We start from the raw sequence: 21463 nt of genomic DNA, 5'->3' as shown, positions 1-21463 counted from the left end.
TCAAAAATGCGATTGTTTGCGGAGAAGAATAATAATAAGAACTAGAGCTGCGAGCAGCTATAAAGGGCCCTCGCAACCCGGGCCACGTTGGGGTATTTGCACGTCGGGGTACTGGCATGTTGGGGTACTGTCAAATAGGAAACCATCTAAATTTTAAACGTTTTTGCCATGCTTTGTGTTTGTAAAGTTTCATGGAAAGGCCAAAAATGATGCACAGTTAACAAAATAAAATCAAAATGGATTGGCACATGGCTATATAGAATACTTTTTGAATATATTAGGCATGCCTGCCAATATTCACACATCTAGCTGAATCATATAATCGGAAAGACTTCATAAAAATGTCTAGAGGGCGCTATTGAAGCATTTATTGCAAATTTAATAAGAAATCTCTGAAATATTCATGCTTATGACAAGCCTGATGTGTGTGTAAAGTTTCATGAGTTTTTGCACATGTTTAGACCCCCCCCAAAAAAAGCAGCATTTTACTTGGCAAACAATGCATCGCCATGAAACGGCGTGGGACAAAATAAATAACTTTCGATAACTTTGTATCTTAAACATCTTAAGATGAAGCACACCAAGTTTGAAGACAGTCGGATAAATTTTGTAGGAGGAGTTCGTTAAAATATGACCCCTAAAAAAGGCCACAAAAAATGGCTACAAATCCCAACGTAAATCAAAATGGCGGACTTCCTGTTTGTTTTGGAAGATGGTTCCAAGAGACTATTTTGTACATCGTGGGCTCTTATGTATGCCTCTAAATTATCATAGCGCTAGGTGAAACGTACAACCGGGAATGCTTCGTTAAAGAGGAGTTTTTTACCTCAAAATGTGATGACCGGCCCTTACGGGACTTCCTGTTGGGTTTAGCACATGGCACCAAGAGACTTTTTTGTACATTGTGGGCTGTTAAATTTGTCTCCAAATTTTCGTAGCTCTCGCTGCTTCGTACAACTGTGAATGCTTCATTAAGAGGGAATTTTTTCCTTTGCAAACTGTGCATGCCACGGCAACAGCGTGCGACGAAATAAAAAGCTTTCAATAACTTTTCATCTTCAACATTTTAAGATGAATCACACCAAGTTTGGAGATGATCGGATAAACTCTGTAGGAGGAGTTCGTTAAAATAAGACCCCTATGAAATGGCCCAAAAAATGGCAACACGTTCCAAAGTAAATCAAAATGGCGGACTTCCTGTTCGGTTTAGCATATGGTTCAAAAAGAGTTTTTTGTACCTGGAGGGCTGTTACATATGTCTTCAAATGTTGGTAACTCTAGGTGAAATGTACAGCCGGGAATGCTTCATTAAATAAGAATTTTGAAACACAAAATTTGATGCCTCGCCTCTGGCGGACTTCCTGTTAGGTTTAGCATATGGTTCAAAAAGAGTTTTTTGTAGATCATAGTCTGTTACATATGTGTACCAATTTTCGTGGCTCTCAATTAAACGTACCACGGCAATGCTTTGTTAAGTAAGAATTTTGAAACTGTAAATTTGATGCCCAGCCACCGTCATATAGTATGTCAAAAACTTTAGATTTTTTACCATGATGTTGTCCCAGGTCTTGAGATGGTACAGCCCAAGTTTGAAGTCAATCGGGTTAACCGTGTAGGAGAAGCGGGCAAAAGTATGACCCCTGTAAATGTGCAAAAATGGGCCAAAATTGGACATTCAAATACTCATACCTCACTTCCTGTCTATTTTAGGGTACACATATCAAAGAGGTTTTTGTTCATCTGGATGTGCTACAGGTGCCACACAATTTTCGTAGCCATAGGACAATCGTAGCGGGACAGGGATCCGTTAAACCTATGTAGGTGGCGCTACAGAGCCATTTTTCTGTTATCACGTATGGCGACTTTAAAATATCAAATTTTTCGCCAGGCCCGATCTCCGTGTAAAGTTTGGTGAGTTTTCGTTCATGTTTAGTGCCTCAAAAATGTGGTTGTTTGCGGAAAAGAATAATAACAAAGAAAAAGAAGAAGAAGAATAATAACTAGAGCTGCGAGCAGCTATAAAGGGCCCTCGCAACCCGGGCCACGTTGGGGTACTTGCACGTCGGGGTACTGGCACGTTGGGGTACTGTCAAATAGGACAAGGACCATCTAAAATGTTTTTGACAAGCCTTGTATGTGCAAAGTTTAATCAAAACGCAAAATATGGTGTGCAATTCCCAAAATAAATTCAAAATGGCGGACTTCCTTTTAGGTTTAGCATACGGCTACAGAATACTTTTTGTAGGTCTTAAGCTAATAGGTATGCCTCCCAGTTTTCACAAATCTAGGTCAAGTCATCTTTAGTTGTGTATCGCTTGAATCATACAATTGGAAATGCTCCATAAAAATGCATAGAGGGCGCTATTGAGCACAACGTTGGGTTACTTGCACGTCAGGGTACTGGCACGTTGGGGTACTGTTACATGGAACAAGGACCATTTAAAATGTTAGTTTTTTCCATGCCTTGTCTGTGCAAAGTTTAATGAAAGAGGCCAAAAATGATGTATAATTCCCAAAATAAAATCAAAATAGCGGACTTCCTCTTTGGTTTGGCAAATGGCTACATAATACTTTTTTGTAGGTATTAGGCTGATAGGGGTCTGTCCTAATTTTCACAAATCTAGCAGAATCATACAATCGGAAATACTTCATAAAAATGTCTAGAGGGCGCTATTTATTGCAAATTGCACAATAAATCTCTAAAAATTCATGTTCATGACAAGTCTGATGTGTTTGCAAAGTTTCATAAGTTTTCACACATGTATAGATAAAAAAACAAAGCAGCACTTCACTTGGCAAACTGCATCGCTATAGCAGCAGCGTGCGACAAAATAAAAAACTTTTGATAACTTTGCATCTTAAACATCTTAAGATGAAACACACCAAGTTTGAAGACGGTCGGATGAACTTTGTACGAGGAGTTCGTTAAAATATGACAACTGAAAAAGGCCACAAAAAATGGCAACAAATCCCATCGTAAATCAAAATGGCAGACTTCCTGTTTGGTTTATCACATGGTTCCAAGAGACTTTTTTGTACATCGTGGGCTCTTATGTATGCCTGCAAATTATCATCGCGCTAGGTGAAACGTACAACCGGGAATGCTTCGTTAAAGAGGAGTTTTCTAGCTCAAAATGTGATGCCCGGCCCCTGGGGGACTTCCTGTTGGGTTTAGCACATGGCACCAAGAGACTTTTTTGTACACTGTGGGCTGTTACATATGTCTACAATTTTTTGTAGCTCTAGCTACTTCGTACAACTGGGAATGCTTCATTAAGAGGGATTTTTTTCCTTTGCAAAAAGTGCATGCCACGACAACAGCGTGCGACGAAATAAAGAGCTTTCAATAACTTTTCATCCTCAACATCTTAAGATGAGTCACACCAAGTTTGAAGATGATCGGATAAACTCTGTAGGAGGAGTTCGTTAAAATATGACCCCTATGAAATGGCCCAAAAAATGGCAACACATTCCAAAGTAAATAAAAATGGCGGACATCCTGTTAGGTTTAGCATATGGTTCAAAAAGAGTTTTTTGTACCTCGAGGGCTGTTATATACCTCTACAAATTTTGGTAACTCTAGGTGAAACGTACAGCCGGGTATGCTTTGTTAAAGAGGATTTTTTTATCTTAAAATGTGATGCCCGGCCCCTGGGGGACTTCCTGTTGGGTTTAGCACAGGGCACCAAGAGACTTTTTTGTACATCTTGGGCTGTTACATATGTCTACAAATTTTCGTAGCTCTAGCTGCTTCGTACAACTGGCAATGCTTCTTTAAGGATATTTTTTTTCCTTTGCAAACAGTGCATGCCATGACAACAGCGTGCGACGAAATACAAAGCTTTCAATAACTTTTCATCTTCAACATCTTAAGATGAATCACACCAAGTTTGAAGATGATCGGATAAACACTGTAGGAGGAGTTCGTTAAAATAAGACCCCAATGAAATGGCCAAAAAAATGGCAACACGTTCCAAAATAAATCAAAATGGCGGACTTCCTGTGAGGTTTAGCATATGGTTCAAAAAGAGTTTTTTGTAGGTCATAGCCTGTTACATATGTGTACAAATTTTCGTAGCTCTAGATTAAACGTACAACCGGCAATGCTTCATGAAGTAAGAATTTTTAAACTCTAAATTTGATGCGTCGCCGACGTCATATAGTATATCAAAAACTTTAGATTTTTTACAATGATGTTGTCCCAGGTGTTGAGATGGTCCATCCCAAGTTTGAAGTTAATCGGGTTAACCGTGTAGGAGAAGCGGGCAAAAGTATGACCCCTGTAAATGTGCAAAACTGGGCCAAAATTGGACAGTCAGATGATCATACCTCACTTTCTGTCTATTTTAGGGTACACACATCAAAGAGGTTTTTGTTCATCTGGATGTGCTACGGGTGCCACACAATTTTCGTCGCCATAGGACAATCGTAGCGGGACAGGGATCCGTTTAACCTATGTAGGTGGCGCTATGGAGCCATTTTTCTGTTATCATGTATGGCGACTTTAAAATATCAAATTTTTCGCCAGGCCTGATGTGCGTGTAAAGTTTGGTGAGTTTTCGTTCACGTTTAGCGTCTCAAAAATGCGATTGTTTGCGGAGAAGAATAATAATAAGAATAATAATAATAAGAAGAATTCCTACAAAAACAATAGGGCCTCGCAGCGGCACCGCCGCCGCCGCTGCTCGGGCCCTAATAATAAGAAGAATTCCTACAAAAACAATAGGGCCTCGCAGCGGCACCGCCGCCGCCGCTGCTCGGGCCCTAATAATAAGAAGAATTCCTACAAAAACAATAGGGCCTCGCAGCGGCACCGCCGCCGCCGCTGCTCGGGCCCTAATAATAATAAGAAGAATTCCTACAAAAACAATAGGGCCTCGCAGCGGCACCGCCGCCGCCGCTGCTCGGGCCCTAATAAGAATAATAATAAGAAGAATTCCTACAAAAACAATAGGGCCTCGCAGCGGCACCGCCGCCGCCGCTGCTCGGGCCCTAATAAGAATTCCTTGAAAAACAATAGGGACCTCGCAGCGGTCGCTGCTCGGGCCCTAATAATAAGAAGAATTCCTACAAAAACAATAGGGCCTCGCAGCGGCACCGCCGCCGCCGCTGCTCGGGCCCTAATAATAAGAATTCCTTGAAAAACAATAGGGACCTCGCAGCGGTCGCTGCTCGGGCCCTAATAAAGGTAGGTGTGACACATGCGCAAAGAGCATGACGTAGAGTGACGTGCACGAAAAAACTAAAACAATGTCACGTGGCAGTGTTTACAGAAGTAAATGTGATCCTCCGTGTACAGGGCTCATTTTTCATCATATATCACCGGAGTGAGGTCGGAGGATGCAGAAATATTTTGGTGTAACGAGGCAACACTCCTCTATCTCTTAATTTCATTGAAACATCTACTGAATATGATGTGACGTCATTGTTGCGTGTGATGAACCGTTTGTGGGGCTCTACTTTCGCCACAAATGTCAAATTTATGCTCCATGTTTCAAGTGGGATTTAAATTAAAGACAAATGTAAAGTTTACACTGTTTCTCAAAACAACTTTTCATATTCACAAACGGATGTCAGGAGTCTTAAAAAAAAAATAAAAAATACATTTTTTTTAAAAATTGCAAGTTTTTTGGGAGGGAAGTTCTCTCACATGGAGCTCAACAGCAACATTCAAAATAGATGTTTGACCCATTAAAATATTTAACAATATCCACGTTTTGGTGGCTCTTCAAGTCTTTCTCTTACTTGATGTTACTTTGGCAACATCCTGTTTGAGGGTCTGTTATCAAATGTTCGGGGTCGTCTTGGTCCAATGAAGTAAGTAAATAGCAATTCTAATTGAACCAGAAAATGTATTGGCTGATTCACAGTTCGACGTTCAAAAGTTGAGAGAAAGGCAATTTATTTCACATGTAATGTTTAGCGCATTTAGGTTCATCTTTAAATGTTAAAAGTCAAACATCCTTAATTTATTGTGAGTAGTGTATAGTTGAATGACTTGTCATTGACAGTGTCAAAACGGATCATTATTCTTCCTGGTAAAGGCTAAATTGTTGATACACCCTTGTACTGTGTTAGTTCTTATAGACATGTCTAATATTGTGGGCAATTGGAGTTTTATTACACGGAACCAATTAATTATCTTTAAAACAACAAAGCAGCACCTTACAAAACACTGCTCTGAAACAAGAGTTCTAAACCCTTCCTTTTACATTCATCAATCACCATTGATAAATCCTGGTCAGGGTAAATGTTCATCTTATTTCTCTATTTTACCTCACATTTTCACATGCCAGAGTCCCCAGCCACTTCCTGTATTGTCCACATTTGCTGCAGCTCCATAATGTAATTTCTCATCATCCGTGTAGCTTAGGAGTGTATTGGGAAGGTGGATAGCTGTAGGAGGTGTGCGTTCAAGGGTAATTAGTGTTTGGTATGCGTGCGCAATGAGCCACAGTCACTTCCCTACCCATCAGAGCGGAAATTTGTGTAGCCCTTCGCTGAGCCAGCACATTTCTCCTCCATCGGAAGTCACGATTAAGACAAAGGATAGTTTGTCTTTTGTCTCTCTCAGGGCATCTTGTCGGTACTTGGTTGAATGATTTGAGTTAAATCTTTTCAGACAGTGAGTAATTTGCAAGCGGTACGGCCCATCTGCTATTGAAGAAGTGAGCATGCAGAAAATTGAACGCACCTTCATGATGCCATTCCAGTTGTCGCCCGTCGAGACTTGAAACAAAGTCAGGAAGGCCATGCCAAAGTTTTCAAAGGTAGCGTGACGACTCATGCCCTCGCACGGGTAGTCTTGATTGCAAACTACGGATGAGAAGTGGGGATGCAGGGGAAGAGGGAGGAAGTCACGCAGAAAGCAGAAGGGATGATGTAAAGAGAGGGGAAAATACAGTTTGATGTCACAAGAGATAATTTCGAGAAATTCGGCACGCCGTTCTACATAAGACATTGCTCTCTTTTAAAACTGCAACATCACAGCTGCTAAGATGCCTTGAAGTCGTTTTTTTGATTAATAGCAAGGAAACCTGTTGCCCTATTTGTCCTTGAGCTTGAATCCCAAAATAGTATTAAACATGACCTCAAGAAAGAGAGACATTTCTCAAGCATGGCAGAAATTTAACAAGATGATGAGTGTATGTTCTTGTAGCAACGTGGCATTTAAGGACAGTACTTTCAGAGCACTGGAGAGTGGGTTGATTCCCTGTTGGCTAACTGTGAGAGAACTAATGAAAAGACGTTAAGGATGGAGAGAAAATATGTTGCTTTTAATGTGAGTCAATGAGATTTTGGGCGCACCAGCTGGATTCGCTTTAACGCCTGCATGAAAAACACTAGAGCCGCCACATTTTATCTGGAGCAATTAGATAAAGGAGAGACATCTTCCATTTATATGTGGGAATGCAAAGAATTGTTCACTATTAGTGAAGACCAGCAAAAACTTGAAACTGACAGTGTTTTGTCACAAAAAGGTTTAAAAAAAAAATAAAAATGTCAAAAACAACTAGCAGGTTTGGATTCATCAATAAATCAAAACTGAATCAAGATACAGTCTTTTTGACCTATGACAAGATGTAAAGTCCTGTGAAAAATTTCAACACAACCTTAAATTAAAACATGTCACTTTTCTAGTACCATAATTTATGAACTATAAGCCGGACTTTTTTCCCATGCTTTGAACCCTGCAGCTTTTAATATGTCAAGGTTTATTCATGAATTTTTACTGACAAGCTTCAAGTCTCATCACATCTAACCAATGATATTGCCGAACATGTCACAGTGGACCAATGAAAGACTGAATATTCATCAGCCATTGGTGGTTAAGGGAGAGGCGGGCTCCCAGAGAGAGGAATGCGGAAGTTTGTGTATTTACTGTGATGTGTGGCTGTGAGCAATCGACAGCAAAAAAGAAGAATTTTGAGTTGAGTTTACAGTAATGAGCATAGGGAACAAGTGCCATGAATACAGCCATCTCTGGATGGGAACTCCCCACTCTCTGTTTGTTTCGCTACCCGACTCCCACCATCGCTGGCAATGGATGACAGGTGCTGTCCTGGGGGACTCAAGTGACAAGAGAGACAGAGGTTCTAGGCAATACTGTGTCAGTTAGCTGTGTTCGGCATTGTTTTTTGGGGGGAACTACCCTTGTTTAAGGTAAATAAAAGTTTCCCATGTTATAGCCTGATATAATATGGAGAGCTACAACTAATTATACAACATGATTAATATGTACAAATTTCTTTTTATGGCTAAATTTAGCTGTTGAGGCTTTTAATCAGGTGCACTTTGTCGTCCGGAAATTACGGTAATTGCAGCGCAATATCATGTACCCACCTCAAAGTAGTTAGGACAAAACACGTCATGAAAGAGCGCTACCGTGACACATGTTCTAACCTAGAGACGTTTGCATGCGTTTGGTGAAAAGGTTACTCACCAAGTTCTCCGAAAAGCTCTACTCCTAAGGCGGCGTAGATGAAAAACAGTAGCATGAAGAGCAGACCCAGGTTACCCACCTGAAACACACAAACATTACAAAGTTTGATAGAACTCCTCAGATTAAGATTCATTCAAATTCCGATGAATTAATTGATCCCTGAAAGGGCTATTCCCAGCAGAGAAAGGCAAAATGGGAAGCCTGGCGTCTTGCATAAGCACCACGAGTTTCTTCAATGGACCAAAAAAAATAATAACATAAGGAAAGAAGAGGGAAAAATAAGGCACAAGCTCAGCCCCTTTAAAGGGGGGCACAGCATGAACCTGGAAAAATCAAAAAGACATGACTGCAGGTCCTATCATCTATCACCTGTAGCTTTCCTGACCTCAAACAAGCACACACTTCTACAAAACAGAGAGAAAGTGAGAGATACTCCCTGGAACTGTTTAATTAGCCTGAGTTTTAATTACCTCCCTGGGCACCCTTGGGACAGAGCAAAGGCCTCAGTGTTAATGAGAGCAGATCAATAAAAAAACAAACGAGGAAGTTGGAACCTCTCTTCAGATTGTCGCTAACCTCCTCATTTCTTGTGTTAGCTTTGTCTTACTTTCGGAGGGTCAGCACGTTTGCTTGTCCTCAAAAGAACATGTGCACCAGAGGAGTGTATTTCATTTACTTGGTAACTGACATAAGGCCTGACCCTTTATAAACAAAAGTATTGGACAACACTTCTTAAAGGCACGGTCTTCCGTTTTCACTCAGGAAAATACACTATATAAATACAGGATGTATACACATGAACTCCTTCTCAGTCTACATCTCTGGGCTTCTGTTAATGTGTGGTGGTGATTCTTTCCTAAACGCCCAGCCCCCCCAGCCTGTATTTTGTCATTTTGTGTTTGTTTTGTCAACAGCGGGACGTTTCTGTGAACAGACAGTTGTTTACCCCTCCAGCCAATCGCAGAGCGGGGGTTGGCGGGGGGGCGTGTCGCTGACAGGGCTTGGCGAATTTGTCGGCTGCATGACGTCACTCCCGCGGCAACTTGACAGCACGCACGGATTATTATTGTTTTTTTGTTATTTTTTAGTGAGTGAGTTGGGCGTTTAGGAAAAAATCACCACCACACATTAACAGAAGCCCAGAGGTGTAGACTGAGAAGTTCATGTGTATACATCCTGTATTTATATAGTGCATTTTCCTGAGTGAAAATGGAAGACTATGCCTTTAATCAATTTTAATTTGATTTTTACTAAAATAGTTGAGACAAAGTAGAAAAAATATGGGAAGTATATAATACACAAGGTCTAAATAGTTTGATTTGGATGAGTTAGGTCAGTGTTTTTCAACCCTGGTCCTCAGGGCACACTATCCAGCCTGTTTTCTATGTCTCTCTATTTGCAACGCAGATGATTCCAATGACATCTCATTAGCAAGCTCTGGAGAAGCCTGATAACGATCCTCACCTGCGTTGGAATCGGGAGACATGGAAAACAGGCTGGATAGTGTGCCCCGAGGACCAGGGTTGGGAAACACTGAGTTAAGCCTGGTTCACACGGCAAGATTTTAAAATTGTCGGCCGATTTCCAATCTTTGACAGACCCCACACGTGAAGAGAAAAAATCACGGGAGTTCCAGTTTTGAACGTACCGTGCGTGGTGTGCGGTCACACTGCACAATCAACACACTCCACACACCTCTCGAGATTAAACGTGGCTTCCGAGTCGTCAACATGAGTGGATCCTGGTTTTCAACCGGAAAAGCGGCATAAAAAGAAAAGGTCTTGTTTAATAAAGGAGTGTAAATGGGCACTGCCGAGACATCGCTTGCCCTCGGCTCGGTGCTGATTTGATTTTGGATTCCCACCGGCTTCCTCGCTGGCTCGCTTTCTGATTGGCTGCACGTCACTGTCAATCTGCTGCGCGGAGCGAAATCGGGCCAAAAAATCCAACATACCCGATTTCAAGTCGGGGGTCCTTCCGAGCGCCAATATCGGGAGGCGCTGTGTGTGGTGGCAGGATTATCTGTGAAGATTATCGCTTGCGTCTCGGCGCGTCCTTATGATTGTCGGGAGGGGAAATTCGGGGCTAAAATCGGGCCAATTCTCCTGCCGTGTGAACCAGGCTTTAGGTGTACAAGAGCCTGTCTAGCCCATCATTACAATCCCTTGAAAGAACTTAAAAACTACAACTTAGTAAACTACAACAGAGACTGTGAGTCAGACTCTCTCAAGTCCAAACCTTCTCAAGATAGACACCAGGAATTCTGCAAAAGTCCTCTGATGCTATTCTCACTCCCTGTAGACCAGGCGTCCAATTACTATTGTCCATTTAGAATATATTTACATGAAATTATTTGTGTAAAATATGATAATTCTGGCAGAATATTTACTCTGCTGTCTGCTACTTTGCTTAGGATAATACATTGCTTAACCTACTTGGCGAGTAGAAAGGTTTCCTGGGAATGGTCAGGGAACTTGGGTCAAGGACGCCACCGATTTTGGCGCCCCAGACTTGGTTTAGGGAGCCCCTAGTGATTTGAGTACACACGCTGTTGTGACACAGTATGAGCGTGAGGCATGAGTGAGTCATCTATTAAAAGTTGCTGGCTGACAGAGGGAAAAGCGACAACTGGGAATTCTTTGACAGCGGGCCATTCACACTGATGTGTGTTTGCGTGAGCACGCATGTGAGTGTGTACCTGAGGCAGGGCTTGGACCACCGTATCCAACAGGGCTCTCATTCCGGTCGCCATCTTCAGCAGCTTCAGGACTGTGCAAATATGTGGGTGGTACATCAATTCAATGAGGGCATTCAGGTACAAACTGTCCCTTCTAATACTAACATAACAGACGTCTCAAAACCAAGCTAAAGTCAGCTCTTTTCAATTTGAATTAAATCTTGTGCGACACGTACCTCGCGCTATCCTTAGCACTCTCATGATCCTGATGATCGTGGGGTTGATGGGCAGCGCAGCGCTGATCTCGATCTCCTCCAGTGTGATGCCCATCACGGACAGAAGCACAATGGCAAGGTCCAGTTGGTTCCACCTGACACAAGCACACATATACTGTGGAAAGTGGTCGGACGTATATGCGCAATATGAATTCACATGTATGAAGAAACGTATGGTGTTCCACAGGGTTCAATTCTAGGGCTTCAGCTGTTTTGATTTTATCTGCTATCCCTGGGCGTCATCGTCAGAAAACAGAGGAGGCGGTTTTAAAGTGCTCTACAAATACAGAGTTGAGTTGAGTGGAGGTAGTCAGTGTCCTAACTGCATGATTTGCAATGAGTTTAAAGGCAAATTTTTGCCCTGGTGCTACTGGATGATTTATTGTGGATTTTATGGGGTGTTCAAGTTACTTTATGATGAGTGTTAAGCTACTTAAGGTATTAGTTTTGGTCTCTCCAATGTGTTCAAATGCTATTTTTTTTTTAATCTGTGCTAGTTATTGGTTAGGAGAAATGATTATTTGGGGCGTTTAAGTGCTTCATTCTAGCCTGTGGTAATTGAATTACAAACTCACTTCTTGGCCTGCACAATGTGAATTTTGACGGTAGTCATTGTGGTGCAGTCAGTTTGTTACTTTGTAGTGTTTGCCAGCAATCAATAGCCGCTCTATTTGTGATACATTCAAGTTCCTTTTGGCCTGTGTTACTTTATAGATGGCTGAGGTCTGGCCAATTTACAAAATTGCACTACAAACAACAATGCTGCTTCAAAAAAATCTCCACTGTAAATTCTTAATCTAAATGTGCTTACTTCCATCATTTCCTTTTGTGTTGAAAAATAGTACTTGCCTGATATTATCATATAAAATGGACCTTGCTCACTTGCCTTTATGGCACTTGTTATCGTGGTAAATGATTTTTACTGCTTCAGGGCCTTTGGATTGAGAGTAGCAGCTGTTTTTTTGTCTTATTTACAAGGTGATTTGCTCAGATGCAAGAACAGAACAATGTCTGACTCTGACGCAATAAGGAAAACGAAATAAATGAGTCTGCATCGACAGTCAGTCTCACAACATACATAATAATCTAGAATCTCACAATCGCTGATCTTGTGTTTGTGGGTCCCCGGCTGTTATTAATGTGGCCTGACAGCCACTAGGGCCAGAAAAAAATGACATGATGCACAGTGACCACTTGTATCTGTTGGTGACACTTTGAAATACATTTGACGCGTTAACGCGCATCCGCCCCCATCTTGCGCTCATATTTTCACTCATTAGTCCTCGTTCTTTCTTGGATCAGTCCAGACGAACATCCTACACATTTGTCAGACAACTTCCTTCCATTTATTCTGTGACCTGATCTATTTCTTCCTATTTTAATGGTATTAAATTGTCATCTGTGTTAATTTAATCACTTCCAAATTATAACTCACTTAAATCAGGCATACACTGAGTAGAGATAAACCTGAGAACAAGATATCAGTTATTAAAACGCCAAAGCAAGTTGTAACGACATTCACAGTCTTACACCATTAGATGGAGTTACTTTGAAGTTACTAGTACACATGCATATTGTATGTTTTACTTTGTACATTATAAACCTTAGATTGGTTAAAAAAAAAAAGGCTGCCAGGAACTTCAATGGCGAATATAAATAATTGATTATGATCAATTCAACTTATTCCCAAATACAGAAATGCATCAAATCAGTACAATCAATATATGAATCCAGATCAATGTGGCGTTTCATTTAAATGCCCTGTATGAAACATACTGATGGATTTAATTTAACCGTGCCAACAGTCAGATGAAACAAAATATTTGTAATGTTCCATGCATTTGTTAATGATGTACGACAAACCCAAGAAGATGATGGTCAATTATTGTGACATTTACTGTATGTGCATTAGGCAGATCATTGCCAGTGCATACTATGGCATTTCATTTCCCCCCTTGTTCAGTACCAATGATTTAACTCATTAGACCCAAATGTTCAGTTTTCAGAATACAATCCAACAGGCTACACACTGAAATGGTTTGCAAGGTTTTCTTCACGGCAAGGCTGAAGGTTCATGCTGATTATGCAAAGGAATTATTCACTTTTATACATCTTAGCACGTGCACACAATAAATGAACAAATTCACACTGCACCTGTCTTTGAAGAAGCGGCGGAAGCCGAAAGCGATGAGCTTGAGTATGGATTCCAGCACGAAAGTGGAGGTGAAGAAATAATTGCAGTACTTCAGGGCGAGATCTAGAGACTGGGAAAAGACAGTCAAGAGGCGCGAGTGTGAGTGTGTGTCTGTGTGCAGCTAAGATGGAGGAGTATCAGCTGCACCAAGCAGGAGGAAAGTGGGAAACTGTTCTGGAATCGTCCCCATTGTTTGGAGAGGAAAAGGCAGGCAGGCCAGAGGCATGAACACAGCATCATCTATTCATAAAAGTGCAAATATGCACATTTAACCACTTATCGAAAAAGGAACCAGAGTTGCACTTATGCTTAGTTATGCAGCCTGACTTAGATATTCAATTTCCATCTCAAAACAATGATTCCAGGCTATTTTGTTTAATTTCATAATGACTATGTTTTTTTTTAAGAAAAACAACAACAAACCACGGAAGGGTTCAATATGTATATTTTTTTTTAAAAAAAAGGCCATTTAAATACATTAAAATCAAATAAATATACGGTACATACAGCTGTGCTTGAAAGTTTACATACACTGCAACTGCATAAGTGAGAAAAAGTCTTAATGCCCATGAAATGAAAAATACTGTGGCAATTGTTTTGATATTTTCAGAGATTGGAGTTGACATGGGTAGACTGTTCAAAGAATTATTATTTTTCTTTTTAAACATTAACCGACCTTTAGCTTTTGTACATTTAGCTTTTTATGTTGTCACATCGATATGCTTTTTGGACATTATTTCTAGGACTTCTACCATGTCTCTTCTACCATGGGTAAGTGCGTTTTGTGTTTAAATAGTGTTATTTTGTCATGTTAAATTTATTTTGAGTTAATATTTTGTCTTAAATGTCCAACTCATGTCATCATGCTATGTAGTTAGCTAGCGTCCCTCCCCCAAAAATCGAGTGTGCAAACGGTTTTATTTTGACATATCCTGCATTTACTTTGATGCAAGACACCTTGACTTCCTGCCCAGCTCGTGTAATTTCTCCAGCTTCATGAAAATCCGGAAAAAATAGAATGCTTGTGGAAACCTTCCGCATCGCCGCATCCGTTCCGCACCGCACCGCAGATGCAGCTGGTTGGAATTGACACGTAGACTTGAATGCGTTCTATTGTGGTGTCCGTACGGCGGCCGTTCCGCAGTCAGTGTGAATTGTGTGTCAGTTGTCTTGTTGTAATTCCAGTTTGAGTCTGACCTGCGGTGGCGCCAATAAGACTGCACAGCTGCTGCTCATCAGCAATTATGTCTTGTATATTTAAGAGGCTGCTTCTGCTCCTGTCGGACTATTCACTTGATAGCCTCCACTCCTAGACCTCGTTTGTAACCTAGACTTTGTTCTTGCCTTCCTGTCTTATTTTTTGTAAGTTTTGAAGATTTTTGTTGTACTTTGCAGTGCTGCCATTTTGGACTGGCTCAAGTGTGTTCACGGTTCCATGTAATTATTGCGTGCGTTTTTTGTTATTACATTTTCTCTTGCCATTGCAAGCTCTTTTTGTTGTACTTTTGCCTGTGTGCTTAGTTTTCTGTTGTAAATAAATCTGTTTGTGAATTCACTTATTTGTCTGTGTTTTCTGGATCCACTAAAAACGTTACAGTATATGATTCTGGCTCATTTTGCTCTATGATAAAGGTCGATTGGGTATTTCATATGAAAGATCCTCACTCTTCACCTCACTCTTTAATGCTTCTTCTCCCCAAAATGCCTCATTACCAATGATTTAACAGGTATTGTCTAGCTCCTCACATCAACTAAGCAGTGCAGTCACAGATCATTGTATCGGCTTCAGCCACTGCCAACATATGCCTCAATGCAGATTTGTGGACAAGACTGCAGTGAGATGCATTAGAATGTGTTAAAAACAACAAAAAAACAACAAAGGGAAGTGAAATCTGTAGTAAATGAGGACATCAGAGCAAGACCACAGTCTCATACATAAATCATGTCTTACGTGAGGTTGATTGTAGTGCTCGAGGGACATAGTGATGACATTGATGCAGATGATGAACGTGATGATGAGGTCCAGGTAGTGGTTTGTGCACAGTGTGTGGATCATCTGACGCACGTTGCTGTAGCTGGCATAGTAGGGAAGCTTTTGGGCTTCTGTGGGTGGAAAGATGCAATTGAAATAAGCTGTAAAACAGGTAATAGTTGCACCTTATCAGAGTTTTTCTTTTAAAGGGACAATGTGTATTATTTGTTGCCATCTAATGGAAAACTAATGATTCATTCATTTTAAAAACCTATTAATTTCAATAATATGCAAACAAAATATGTTCTATCACATCAATGAACATTTTTTTTTAATACAGGGTTTAGTAATCACTACTTATATTACATAGTCTGCACCGCACTGGAACCTGACTTGATTCGCCACCATCTTTCTGCTACAGACACTCAAAAGAGAAGAACTTTGCAAAAGCAGTGGTAGTCGGTGGTAGCTGCAACAGCTGGGACCTGCAGGTGGTACTGTGATTTGAGCTCCTGCAACTTGTTCTCACTAGCATTTGCTAGCTTCTCCCGTTAGCTGCTCGTTATTCACTCCAGCTAGTTCTTGCTAGCCGCTCTTGGTGGACATTTTAGTGAGTCCTTGCTAACTACTCTTGTTTGCCGCTCACGCTAGCTTTGGCTCGATAGGTTGCTCGCTCACGCCAAATAATAAATCGGTAACAGTGGCTGGTGGTCAATCAAATGAGGGAAAGCTCTTTTTTTTTTTTTTAACACCTCAGACAGATCATCTAATCATCACTCAGCAGCCAAATGTCCGTGCTGGCCCACTGTTCCATAAACCACCAGAGACGCGGAGTGTCCGAGAGGCGGGGAAAAGTCCAGCATTCATCCAATAACCGTCCAGTTTTATGCAGTGGAACAACCCACTCTACGAATCAGCGTCCGACTGTATAAATAAATAAAAATACTGTGGAACTGCAGGGATGAATTAGAAGGAAGTCGTGTCAGTTTGTGATAAGTAGCTGATTCTGAACAAAAGATTAAGTTTTTATAGCGCATAAATTGTCCACACAGCAGTGCACATTTTTTCACTTTATTTTTTTTCAGGGAGAGGTGCATTTTGGGGAAGCTGCGCTTCCCTTGCAGTCTTACAGCAATCGTCACTTATCGGTAGTAATTGGTGTGCTCTGTCTGAGGCACAGTGGTGCGCGTGCTTAAAAATAATTGAATTCTATTAGTTCTCCACTAGATTGCACTGAATATTAAACACTGTACCTTTAAAGTTACCAGAAATTCATAAGCAACTTAGCGTATTAAATAATTACTTCACTATCCAAAATACTGTGTTGATCAATGAGGTACCTACCGTATCAACTGAAAATCAATAAAGTTCTACCTTCCTACAAAGAGCATTCATAAAGTTAAAAAAAAAAATCTCTATCAAATATGTCAATAATGCCAGGTATTGTTAAATTTCTTCTTTCACCTTTTAGTTTCAAGTGAAAGACTGTCCGGACATAGTATATAACATATATCAAATGATATACAAGATAGCTGAGTCATTGATGTAATTAAAAAAAAAAAAAAAAAAAAAGATGATGATGGATATCGATTTTTAGCTGCACTTGGAATTTATACCCTGTTGACAGGGTTAAAAATGTTAAGTGTCCGCCACCTAATTTAGTGTCTGCTAAAAAGGCTTTGTTGGCACTTGTCCTCCCACTGAAGATCGATTTAAATTATTTTCTGTCTTTGCTTAATCATGCTGACGAAGGGCACCAAAAACATGCTATCCTCATCAAAATATAGATGATTTATAAACAGGTCAGATTTGACATTAAATAACATCCGTCCTGCCATTGTTGTCGCCCGCTTCATCTTACTTCTCCTCTTTTTTTCCATACGCCGCTGACGTTTCTCCTCACGCCTTTTAGCCTCCTCTACCTCCTGGTGCTGGCGGCACTTGTGAAAGTTCTCCACCACCACACCCACAAACATGTTGAGGACGAAGAAGCTGACGATGAGGAGGAAGGAGATGAAATAGAGCAGCATCCAAGGGTTGTTGTTGGTCACCGGCTATTGTTGAAGAGTACGATTACGTTTGTTAGGGTGGAAAAGGAGAGAAGGGAGAGTGGGATTAATTAGATATGTCAGTGATTCATTGACATTTGATTTTGGACGACTTGACAGAAAAAAATGGAAATGTAATATTAGATTGTTGTAAAATAGTGAGGTGTTTGGTTCTTCCAAGTGTTTACCTGTTGGTCCACACCGACAGCATCCAGACCGTGATACATGATGTTGACCCAACCGTCCTTAGAGGCCAGTACAAACAAGGACATCAGGGCCTGAACAATAATTGAGGGGGAGAAGAATGACAACCTAAGGTGCAGTACACACAATATTTTTTATACAATAAACAAAAACAGCACTAACCTGCCCCAAGTTGTCGAAATTGTACTTATGGTGAACCCACTTGTAGCTGGCTTGTAGACAATCTGATTTGTTGGTGATGTTTTTAACATCAGGCCCCAAGCAGTAGAAGAACTTGCCTTTAAACAGCTGTTGGAAAAAGAGACCACAAACAAATGAGCCTTGGATAAGAGAACACGGAGTGAAATAATGAGCTGATCTCCAGCTAAGGACGTTTTGCTGTTTCATTAAGTGACTAAGTGAATTCTTTTAGAAGTGAACACAAAAACAAGATAACCAGGTACAGTCCCTGCTAAATGACCACTGATTAGCAGGGTTAAAAGCTGCAAGATTAAGACACATTATGAAATGTATCGTGTATAAACTTGGCCTACCTGGACACCAAGAATACCAAAGATGATGAAGAAAGCACAGCAGATGAGAACAATGTTGCCGATAGGTTTGAGAGAGGTAATGAGAGTCTCCACCACCAGCTTCAGACCTGGAGCTCTGCTAATCACCCTGTGGAGAGGCGGGGACGCAAAGTCAGGTCACAAAGGAATATACAACATTAGGTGCGGTGCTATCGAATGGAATCCGATGCAAAATCATGACAGACATTTGGGAATATTTCGCAATGTTGTTTGAATGTCATGTAGAACATTGTCATATTACCAATCACCTCAGAAGCGGTGACACTGCACCGAATCATTTTGTGCGACAAATAATGTCATTAATATATTTATGAACTTGAAAAATGTGCAATTTGTTGCTTTTTAGAGCACCTGAGAGGACGTAATGTCCTGAGCAGACGGAGGACTCTGAGCACACCCAGGATCTTCGCCCCGCCCGCCATTGACACCACAATGTCAATTAAAGACACAAAAACCAGGAAGCCATCCAGAACGTTCCAGCTGCTCCGCAAATACGCCTGCTCCCCCATGTACAGGCCCATGGAAACCACCTGGAAACGAGACGAGACGAGATAGAAGGTATAAGGAAGGTGAAACACACTCTTACAGAACACAGACTATGCTCAAGTTGCAAACAAGTTGTACTGTCTGTAGGAAAACAGCTCTTTAGTTTACACCTGTCAAATATGAATGATACAGCAGAATAGCAAAAAAGGAGAACATCAGAGGGAAGACATCACCAAAACTCCAATCAAACAACAGAAGGCAGACAGCAGTGTCAAATCGTTGAGTTCTGACACACTCACACATCCAGTATATGAGAGCAGACATAAACCTCATTATTGTACGTTCGATGACAGCCTACTTTGTATTATATCATTGTGTTTTGGTATACGCTATTACACCTTCCACAAATAAGTGAAGCATGACATGGAAAAGGTATTAGGATGGCAAAACAATTCAGATCATTGGTGAACCAGGGGTTGGACCATGTCTTAATTTTTCTTCTTATCGAGATATTTTGGTCATCTGTAAGCAGGGGATTTGCCCGACCTTATCCACATCTTACCTATGACCTATCTGACCAATCCCAGCTGACTATTGGGTGAGAGGTAGAGTACATCCTGAATTGGTCGCAAGCCAATCATAGGGACTATATAGACATACAAGCATTCACACTAACAACTCATTTGCTCCCAATAACGTGTAAATACGTTTTTTTTTAATGTTGTAAGTGACCCAAAGACGTATTTATACGTTTTTTTGTTGTTGTTTTTTATGCTAGAGCATACAGAAGGCTTTGATGCAGCCTCTCAGCTGCAAAGAACGGTTGCAGAAATGGTAGTTATTACACAAACGGGCAGCAGAACAAAGGAGATCAACCAGGGCCTTCTAGAAAAAAAAGCTAAATTACTTAGAATTTTGAATAGATTTGTGAAAACTGATTAAACTTAGCTCTCTTCTAATGCTAATTGCTGCAAACGGAAAGAGATAGAAACATACTTTTTTTTTCCTGATGAAAGAAGAGACTTTAATCTTTCTTTTGATAGGTTCCATGCTTTTTTAGCAATTGAACACAATATTCTGTGGTCCTTGCAAAATCAGTCAAAATCCAGTAAAACAGCCGGGAGCGAACGGGATTGTTTCTGTGAAAATGGCTGGGAGTTTAAATACTATTTAGCGTGTTCAATTAACCTATCAAACATCCATCCATCCATCCATCCATCCATCTTCTGAACTGCTTATTCCTCAGAAGGGTAGCGGGGTCTCTCAAACATTTTCTTTAATTAAACATATTATTCAAAACAACACACACAAGCAATGGGGAGCCTGTAAAAACCAGGCTGACGGCTGGAGCGGGCAGGTGAACCCCCAAACTCAGAAATGTGAGGCGGATGTGCCATATTTTTCTCAATAATGAGGGGAAAATGAAATTAAATGCAGCATTCACATAAAAAATGCTGATTATGAAATGTGTGTGCGTTTCGCTACAGATGTCACACTTTAACAAGTTGTTCTGATCATCTGACTATCGGTATTTTATTGTTGGTCAGCTAGCTGTCCCGATAAGGTGAACTGGAAATTTGATTTGCTCGAGAAAGAGTCCCATTGCTAACATAGCTTATGTTACGGCCAACACTACTCATTTTGATGGCAGATTCTCGGCAGATTAGTTTGATATCGCGGTAGAAAGAGGCTGGAATTTAATTGGACAAAAAAAATAATAATAATCTAAATTAGAAGTAGCCATGAGAAATGCTACAAAATGATGAGAGCGAACTATTGGGAATACATTTCTACAAATTCATGGAACAAATATTAGAATTTAGGTTGTAAATGAAAGGTTGGTGCATTTGATCGTGCCAAACACCAAAAGAGAAGGTCTTGCTTGTTGGCCCTGACCAACCAATGCTGATTGTAAGATTCAAATTTCATGCGAACAGTGGGCATGATGCTGGGAAAAATGTGGCACGGAAGAACTTTAGAGAACTGACCTCCAACTATATGAAAGGGAGCCTGTCATGTTTTGTTTCTGTTTGGGGTAGGTTTTGCTTTGTTTTTGTTGGGTTTCTAGTTTTGAGTTTGGTCATGTTTATGTTCTGCTTTCCTTGTCTTCCCTAGTCTTGTTAAGCCTTGCCATGTCCACCTGTGTTTGCCTGCCCTTCCTCATGTGTCAACCAATCAGCACCCCCTTCCACTTGTGTCTTGCCCAGCTGTGTCTAATCATGCTCAATTAGTGTGTGTACTTAGTTATCGGTTTTCGCTTCAGTTCTTGTCGGTTCATTGTTCTTGTTTCCACTAGTGATGGCAAAATGAAGCCCCGTAAAGCAATGAAGCCCTGCAGTGAAATGCTTCACACACACGTAGGGGCTTCAAGATGATTCATTTCCTCGACTACGCCATCATGTTGACAGAAAAATGTATAACATGCTTGGTGCATGCAATAAAATGGTGGGGTGTAAATCATGCTCTAAATACAAAAGAATATATATTTGAAGAGTGTTTTAACATGAATTGTTCTGTTACTTTGTCTATGTTTGTGCTTATGCAACAAGTGAAAATGTGAAATAAGGAGGTAAATAAAGTGCTTATTCATTT

The 21463-nt window shown here is 40.7% G+C and overlaps 1 protein-coding gene across 2 annotated transcripts in view; it reads right to left on the bottom strand.

The window, feature by feature from the left end:
* cacna1ia (calcium voltage-gated channel subunit alpha1 Ia) overlaps positions 1–21463 on the bottom strand; it is a 242043-nt gene that overhangs the window by 60905 nt on the left and 159675 nt on the right. For both annotated transcript variants that reach the window (XM_077541159.1, XM_077541150.1), the window contains 11 exons: positions 18737–18915; positions 18347–18473; positions 17976–18101; positions 17798–17887; positions 17423–17615; positions 15541–15692; positions 13550–13659; positions 11357–11490; positions 11142–11212; positions 8444–8522; positions 6695–6816 (listed from right to left, as the gene is read on the bottom strand). In XM_077541159.1, coding sequence (XP_077397285.1) covers positions 6695–6816; positions 8444–8522; positions 11142–11212; positions 11357–11490; positions 13550–13659; positions 15541–15692; positions 17423–17615; positions 17798–17887; positions 17976–18101; positions 18347–18473; positions 18737–18915 — 1383 coding nt within the window. The remainder of the gene's footprint in view (positions 1–6694; positions 6817–8443; positions 8523–11141; positions 11213–11356; positions 11491–13549; positions 13660–15540; positions 15693–17422; positions 17616–17797; positions 17888–17975; positions 18102–18346; positions 18474–18736; positions 18916–21463) is intronic.

This window comes from Festucalex cinctus, chromosome 1, assembly GCF_051991245.1.
Source record: "Festucalex cinctus isolate MCC-2025b chromosome 1, RoL_Fcin_1.0, whole genome shotgun sequence".
NCBI classification, from domain to species: domain Eukaryota; kingdom Metazoa; phylum Chordata; class Actinopteri; order Syngnathiformes; family Syngnathidae; genus Festucalex; species Festucalex cinctus.
The sequence above is the reverse complement of the archived record's forward strand: the minus strand, read 5'-3'. Positions and strand labels throughout refer to the sequence as shown.